The 8,909-nt window shown below is 42.8% G+C and overlaps 1 protein-coding gene across 1 annotated transcript in view; it reads left to right on the top strand.

Annotated features, from left to right (window-relative positions):
- Positions 1-289: 289 nt before the first annotated feature.
- The window catches only part of LOC126469209 (peptidoglycan-recognition protein SA-like), a 69,861-nt gene continuing 61,241 nt past the window's right edge, over positions 290-8,909 (top strand). The window contains exon 1 of the mRNA XM_050096614.1: positions 290-412. Coding sequence (XP_049952571.1) covers positions 361-412 — 52 coding nt within the window. The 5' untranslated portion in view covers positions 290-360. The remainder of the gene's footprint in view (positions 413-8,909) is intronic.

The raw sequence follows: 8,909 nt of genomic DNA, 5'->3' as shown, positions 1-8,909 counted from the left end.
CATAGGTCTGACTAGATGTGCAACCCCCATACTTTAAATTTGTAGTCTGATTTTTTTTTTTTTTTTTTTTTTTTTTTTACCCACGTAGCCGTCGAACAGTACCTCAGAAGCGTAAAAATTTGTAACAGCTGCCTACCAATGTTACCACGAAATAGAGATGCCTACGTTTCTCAGATGCTTGCCTTGCGTTTAACTGCCACGAAAAATTACAGAGCAAAGCGTCAGCAGAATTCTGCGAACGGCAGCATTGAGAAGCGACCGCAGCGCCGCGGCTGATGCAAGTGGAACTAGCTAACGGTGACATGAGGTCGCGCTGCGGGCTGCCGCTCAGTTTGGACGCGGAAACAGTGAGGCGAAAACATGGGTTACGTAGCGGCAATCCTCTTGGCTCTCTTCGCAGCGGCCAATGCCCGTGAGTACAAGCTCTTTACGCAGCGTCATGAGCAAAAGTGATAACTAACGACTTTCGGATTAACAATCCAATGTTTCTTTCAGTTATGCCGTGTTCTGTGGTATCAATAGCCTGGCCGAACAAGTTCGAATTTTGATGTTAGTGTTAATTATTTTTGCATATGTCTGCAGCATTACAAACAAATCTAATTACCGCAGTACTTAAATAGAAACTAGAACTCTTTTGGAGAAGTAGTTTTGTTCTTCATATCAATATTTTATTAAAAAATAAAAAGTGACGCACTTGTATTGGTGCTACGGTCCGTACTCAGAAAACGAAATAGCTCATGCTACGGCACGTTATGGGCAACGTTAATACGATTTACATTTAAATTTTTTTAGTGCATTTTACCACATAATTAGTTTCCAGTGAAATGCTTGCGGTGTCCTTACAAAATGTGCCTCTTCAGCATTTGAAAATTCATTGTTAAAGTTCCTAAAGAAGTCCAGGTATCGTCCATAGCCTGCTACAGCTTCTGATCTCAACTACACGTGGAGAAAGGCAAATTCTGAAAGCGTCAGAAAGGTTTTGTAAAATATCTCAAGTCTTTTAGTAAACGATTTCTTTTACGCATACGCCACTGTTGGGGGAACTGTCCCCGGATCAACTGATTTTTATCCTTCTTGCATTTAACTTACTGTACTACGAAATAAGCAAGCTTATAGCATTTTCATCCACTAAATGAACCTGCGACGAAATTAGTACTTTGGTAGTGTGAAAGTAAATAAACCACACGAAAACGTTTTGTACCACTTGCTTGTATGAGAACGGGTGTGTATTTACGATCAAGGGGAAGATGAATGGAAGAACTAACATATGAAATGGAGAAAATAACTTCTGTGAAATAAAAACAAAACAATAACGATAAAAGCAGTCTATTCGAAAGTGCACATCTTTGCAGATCTGTGCTGGATAACATTCAGTTTCGTGTTGCTCCATAAAGTGCATTGTAACACGCCTCCATCTACCTCGGAAATGCTGTTCGCAATGTGATAGAGATGTTCCCACTGAAACCGGTCCTACGGTGGTGCTGTACTGAAGTGTTGAGGATGCTGGTTTATGTTTAGCCCCATTACACAGGTGGCTTTATATAGCGATTTCCTGCACACAAGAGTACTGAGAAAAAGCTTTTAGCGAAAAAAAGGCATACAAGAAATACACAAGCCAAGAGGATAGTGAAATACTTTTTTGACGAGTTAATGTTGTTGTTACTAGTGCTCCTGTGTCAAAGAAACTTTTCATAATCTTAAATTGACCAAACAAAATACTTGACTATATTACGGCTATCTCCTTGGCAGCAAAGTACGACCGAATATTTAGTTAGTTTGGATCTTGCGTGGATCATTTTGCACGATAACTAGTAAGGAAGTATATTACACTTATGGAAGTGTTTCTCTTGATAACTCATACGTGCATGATAGTTTCGTACCGAGCGAAGTGATGTAGTAGTCAGCACACTGGATTCTCATTCCGGAGCGGGAATTTAAATCTCCGTTCAGCCTTTGTAATTCAGGTTATTCATGATTTCCCTATTAAAAGTGAATGTCGGGGTGGTTGATTGGGAAAGAACTTGGCCAATTCCATTCCACATTGTTCCGTTGTTGCGCGACCTTGGCTAGTTGATCCTGGAAATGCTCGAAAAATTGTCTTGCGCCTATATTAGCTCCGTAATTTATTATGCATCTTTTTCAAGGACGTTTCGCCGAAGATATTATAGTACTGCAGGGTCGTACTTCCAATTTCTCAGATAAAGGGCACTATAAATCTTGATATCTGATAGTCTTCGTCTGAATTTTCTTTAGATGTTCATGTAGTTGTTGATTGTGTTGCCACGTCGTGCAAAGACAATCATTAACTACTTTGTCGCAATTTTCAGTAGTATCTGAGACTGGAATAGTTATTAATGAATTAAATTTCCACTTTCACTTAAGTTTCTCTCAGATTACTGATTCTCGAACGTATTTTTTGTAAAGTAAATCACGCAGATCTTTCTCACTAGACATTTCATTATTCGTTCAGAAACTCAGTTGTTATAAGTTTCTAAGACCAGAGATACACTCTAGTAACATTTAGCTGTCGTATTTTGACTTAAGTTTTAACTTTATTAAAGCTTCAGTGAGTATTTTGTTGTTGCATTACTATCACTCCGTCCAGATGAAAAGTCTTCAATAAGAATTCAACACAAGATTACCGGGTAATACTACACTTAATAACGTTTTACTGAATTATCACAGTATACAGTCTAATGCCTCATAAGACTCTACATAATTGACAAATGTGTCTAATCAAGGGTGGACAGAGACGTACTGAACTAAACTCTTAAAACATTTTAGTAGCACGATACACACATATTTTTCTACAATAATAAACACCGGCGTCTTCACATAGCTGGAAGTATCTCCTCATGGCGCATGGCTGTCTTGGTCGCCCGTAAGTCGGTCCGGCGTTTCGAAGTCGACAAAACAGCTCCAGACAACCCCTCTACTGATGTGTGGTACATCGTACAAACATAAAACCAAACACATTTTGTAGCATTTGCGAAGTATGTTCATGTACTAAAAGATTGATAATTTATTGAACACAAGATGGTAAAATACTGTATCGTGTATTGCAATGGCAGCGTAATCTGTAGTGAACCAGCTTCAAAGTTGAACAGTAGAACATGTCCCATTCGGGCTTGTGTTAAATCTCAAATGACCCCGTCGTCAACCATAAGCTACAACGTAACGTTCTTTCATGTCCTATGTATTTTCACACCCACAGTTCACCCAGTGAAAGTAGAACACTACGTTATTTTCAGTATTAATGTGGGTGGGTGGCACGTTTTGTAACGAAGAGTAGGTAACAGTGACTTAAATGACAAGCAGTTACTGAAAGCAGAGATGCAGCACAGAATATGTGTAAACTCCTTTTCCGGCGTTTCAGCCCATGATTGGTCAGGGCCTTGTCGACCACGTGTTCTCCCATCCTCTCCAGCCTTTCAAGTTCCGTACTCTCTGATCAGCCTCTACATCATCCAGCCATCACAGTCTTGGTTTCACCATTGAGCGGCTATCATCTGACTTTGGTGGTAACACCTTTCCTACTAGATGTTTTTACATTCTCTGCACATAACCCAACCAATGTACACCTTCATGCCTTTAGGTCTACGGTGTTTGATGGATTTTTATGAAGTTCATACAGTTCTGCATTGGCCCTAATCCTCCAAGCACCATTCTCATATACGGCCCCATACCCAGGGCGGTCAGAAACAACCTGAAAAGCTTGTAAAGGTGTTCCGGATTAGGGTGCACTGAGAAATAATTATTCAGAAAAAAATTCGGTAAGTTGCGCTGTTTCTGACTTAATTAGATTGAAGTTAGCGCTGAAGAAATTGTGCTCGCAGATTCAAGTGGCCCGCCAGATACATATACTCTGATGTTCTGTAGCGTAGATAATAGCGCACGAGACTGCTCACCCTGTGGTTCCGTTTCGATCCTTGCTAGCGTCCCATGTCCACTTTTTGTATCGCATCTCATTCGGATTCAGGAAACCAAGCGAAACACGCGTTTGGCAACACCGTTTCCAGACTAGTCGTCCTGTATCCTGCGCAGTACTTTGCATTCCCACGCATCCAAGGCATTTCTAACCTGTTGTTGGTACTGCCCACGTTTAGGAGCCACATATAGCGACTGGTTTTTATATTCGTTTTGTAATCTGTCATCTTCAGCTTTCTTGGATTGTGGGAGGATCGCAAAATAAGGAAATTGTAATAGCACGCGTTACCTAGTCTTTATCTCTGTTCGGTACCATATCATCTTCCGTAACTACTCCTCCCAAATATTTAAACTGATTTACTCTTTCAAACCCTTCAAACTGCCCAACGCCTCTCCAACTTGTTTTATTTCTGGTGTTGATCATATATCCTGTTTTTTTTCCATTACTTATGACCAAGCCCAATGCAACAGCTTCGCGTTCCGAATCACATAGTTTTACAACAAATATATTCTACTTCTCCCAAGCCTGGCAATGTCGTCAGCAAATGCCATATTCTGAACTATCCTGCTGAAAATAGTACCACCTGTTTTGCTTCGCAGTTTTCGCATGACAGCCTCCAGAGTCAAGTTCAATAACGTCGGAGATAGAGAAGCTTCTTGTTTGAGTTTTTTTGAAAGATCGGAAAATTTACATACTTGCCATTAGATTTTATTTTGCACTTGGGGTTGATTAGGGTCATCTTCACATGTCTCACGGCTTTGATGGTATACCCACGCTTCTGTAACGCCTTAAAAAGATAGTTTCTGTTGACACCGTCTATGCACCGTCCATAAATGGACGTGACCGTATGCAGGCACAGCCAACCAGATACATCATGTGCTTGTCCAAAGATTTTAAGATCAGGACCACCATATGGCGATTGTCAACTAGAGGCAGAGGATATCAACAAAAATCTGTCAATATGTAGAAAGGGATGGAAAGTACAAAGGTATTCAGCTATCACCAATGAGTGGGAAAGAACAGGATTCGAGAGAAATGGGTAAAGGAATGGGAGAGATTGCCACTGAGGAGGACTGAAGCCCGAAGAGCAGTGGCAACTAATAGAAAGAACAAGACGACAGAAGTCAAATGGGAACTGGCAAACAGAGGAAAACGAAGTGAGTCGTACAATGAAAACTGAGAAAGATACTGAGGAATGAAATACCGCAAAGATGATGCTACATCTACATAATTACTCCGCAATTCACATTTAAGTGCTTGGCAGAGGGTTCATCGAATCACAATCATACTATCTCTACCATTCCACTCCCGAACAGCGCGCGGGAAAAACGAACACCTAAACCTTTCTGTTCGAGCTCCAGCGAAATACACTGGCCGCCAGACAAAATTATGAAGAAATGAGACGGAAAGTAAAAAACATTTGCAGAAAGAAAAAAGCGAGAATTTGAGAAATATTTACTGAAAGACAGCAATGAATGTTGAAGTGAAAAACACGTCAGAAGAGTGTTTACTGGAATAAGAGATAAAACAAGGACGGCAGCCTCGGAAAACGATATGCAGGGATAACAAAGGAAATTTAATTGGAGCGGAAACTAAAATCATAGAAATGTGTGAATAACGTTTTCAAGACCTATTGAAATAAAAGGAAATCGGGAAATTTGAAAGAGAAGCAAGTGGAGCAAACTGGTAGCAATGACGATGGACCAGTGCCGGAAGTGGTGAGTGTAGCCGTTAAGGAGGTGAGGAACTACAGAGCTATGAAAGAAAATATGGTACCAAATGAAATTTTTGAGTACGGGTGGTACAGAAATATTAAACATGCATGAAATGGTTCGGAAAATATGGAGGAAAAAAACAACAAACTGCAACACGTCCATAATTATACCAATACATAAGATGAGCGAAAAACTAAATTGATAATACCATAGAGGAATAGCACTGGAGAATGCTACCTTCAAAATACTTTCTAGGCTACTGAACAAGAAATTACGACCGTATACAGAAGCCACTATTGGGGATACCAGTGCGTCTTCAGTAGGGAAAGAGCAGAAACAGATCAGATGTTTGCACTTAGATTAATAATGGATTGGTTGGTTGATTCGGGGCAGGGAACCACACAGTGAGGTCATTAACCTTATCGGATTAGAGAAGGATGGGGAAAGAAGTCGACCGTGCCCTTTCATCCCGGCATTTACCCGAGCCGATTTAGGGAAATCACGGAAAACCTAAATCGGGATGGCTGGACGCGCGGTTGAACCGCCATCCTCCCGAATGCGGGTCCAGTGTGCTAACCACTACGATTTATAATGGACAACTGTTAGGAGTACACTACAACGAATTGTCACATCCGTTCATATTAACCCCGTCGGTTAAACTACACATCAACACCAAACAACAAAATTAGGTATCTCACGACAGGACATTAAAGGAAAATAAATTGCGAATTTAATGAGATGTGTAATCATGTAGCAGATACTGTCATTGGTAAGCTGAAATGTCTTTGTGTAATGTTCTGAACAATGCACGATTCGGGACGTTGTCCTGTGCGTATGTTGAGTAACATGTGAGTGTTGGGAGCTCTTCGCGTACCGCTATGCTGATGGCTGCCGTGTGACGTGTTGACACAAACAGATTCCGGTCGCGTGTCGCAAGTAGCGGCGAGCAAACAGCTGACAATGATATGCGCAGTGCGCTTGCAGAGAACTGCGAAATACGAACAGATGGACAGCCCAACTGTGAGGCAGGTTGCTGCAGCCAATTAGACCACTTTTAACCAAGAGTATGTTTAGGTGTGGAAGGTTTGTTAAAATCGTAAAAGGCGCGTGACTATTTAGTTTGCGGAAGTGTGAGAAGGAATCATCCTCAGCCTGTTTATCTATTTCGCCTAAAGGATGAAATTTATTTATAACTAAAAGTGCGTTAAGCTAGTGCGAGGGTGGAAAGAATCCAGAGTCTTAACTGGGGCAACAACTTTTTCACACTGTGCTTGGACGACACTAGCCAAATCAAGCATATAGTATTCCGAAAACAGAAGTTTTAACTGAGAACTGAATGTTACAGGTAATACAGAGATTTGAACAGTAAACAATTATCACAATCTTCCATGACGCGATTCAAGCTTGTTACTGATCACGTGCGTATGTATTCTACATTCTTATTAAGTATTGTTAGCAGGATCGGAGTACTTGTGCGGTATGATTTTGACTATGAAATTAGAAAAAAAACCGTGATTGTGCTAAGGCTCAATGGCAAGCATACCTCCAGCACCACGAAATTTCTGAAAAAGGTGCATACGCGGAGAGACCACGTCCATGCTGAATGGTATACGCCGCACAGCGTAGTGTGACTTGCTCAGTACATAGAGGTAAGAAATCTGCGTTGTAAAAAGAAGCGTTGTCACTTACTATTTATGGTTAGTATTTAACGATGTGAATGTTTATAAAGCAAGTACTAAGAAGTTCTTGACACTTATGATTGTGAAAATTAATGTGAAATGTTTCCAGTAAAGCTACAAAACTCGGAATTAGTCTTCCAAAATTTGTTGATGGGGTACACTACACGAATTTCTTCGTGCGTTAATAACCACTCAAAAATTAGACGCGTTCAAATAAACAATACTACAGGGTGTACAACTTTGCTTCCACCGTTTCTTCCCCAACATTTGAGACTTTAATGAAACAAATTGGTTAAACATGTATCATTAAAAGTATTTTCCAACGCTGGCCACTACTTTCTCCCATCTTTAGGGCAGTGTACGAATCCCAAGTCCCCCCTGCGGGTCCGGGGTAAGAATAGGCCCGAGGTATTCCTGCCTGTCGTAAGAGGCGACTAAAAGGAGTTTCAACCATTTCGGCCTTCCGTGTGATGGTTCCTCTTGGGGTTTGACCTCCATTTTTCAAAATTCTACAGAAGTACGAGCCTTTTGGGGGAAGGACGCCTTACGTGGTGTATCACTGGTCCTCAGTGCACTAAGACCTTGGCACTCAGCATTGTAACGGCGTTGTACCCACACCCACTATTCCTCAAATTGGGCCTAAACGCCTGATGGGTTGCACAAGTTACGCCCATAGTGCGTCCCCATCTGCACCTACGAACATGATGGACTTTCCATGGCACCCGAAATCCAGCACGGTAGCCAGCCCGTTGTGGTGGGGTCGTCGTGTACCCTCTAGGTTGTAGCCCCCTGACAACACTGGGGTCGTACTGCCGATACCTGAGCAGCACCCTCCCCACGTCGGCCAAGGAGTAGATGCCCATCTCCTTGGGGCATCAGGACTCCCAGCAACAGTCATCTTGCCAGGTGGCCCTTGCTGAGGCTGGGTGGCGCCCGTGGGGAGAGCCCCTGGTCGGAGTGGGTGGTATCGGGACGGACGTTTTGCAGATGAAGCGTCAACATGTATCAGGTCGATCTGCGGCCGAGTCTTTTAAAAAGAAAGGTACTGTCTCTGGTTCTGGTTCTCCTGCCCTTTCCCCCTTGGCCACTCCCTGGGAGGAAGGACAGGCCCGCCGGCTTGGGGCGAAGTACTTCCCCCACTATTTAGTCTGTTCTCGGACCAATGGGGGGACGTTCGCCACCTCCAAGCCCATTTTCTTTGTCCAGCACATCGAGGATATCTTCGGGGAAATCGAGGCTTTCAGTAAAATGCGTTCAGGGTCTGTTCTTATAAAGACCACCTCCGCCACACAGTCAGCGGCTCTCCAGGCATGCGACCGCCTAGGGGACATCCCAGTGTCCATTGTCCCGCATCTGGCACTGAATAGGACGCAGGGGGTTATTTTTCATTGGGATCTCCCGCTGCAATCTGATGAGGAGCTCAGGGCCAACCTGGAGTGCCGAGGCGTGCATTTCGTCCAGCGAGTCCAGCACGGCCCCAAAGACCGTCGCATGTACACCGGGGCCTTTATCCTCACCTTCGAGGGGGACGTTCTCCCGGAGAAGGTAAAGGTGATGTGCTGCCGGTGTGACGTGCGACCTTACGTC

Source organism: Schistocerca serialis, chromosome 1 (genome assembly GCF_023864345.2).
Source record: "Schistocerca serialis cubense isolate TAMUIC-IGC-003099 chromosome 1, iqSchSeri2.2, whole genome shotgun sequence".
NCBI classification, from domain to species: Eukaryota; Metazoa; Arthropoda; class Insecta; order Orthoptera; family Acrididae; genus Schistocerca; species Schistocerca serialis.
This window is presented reverse-complemented; position numbering and strand designations above follow the sequence as displayed.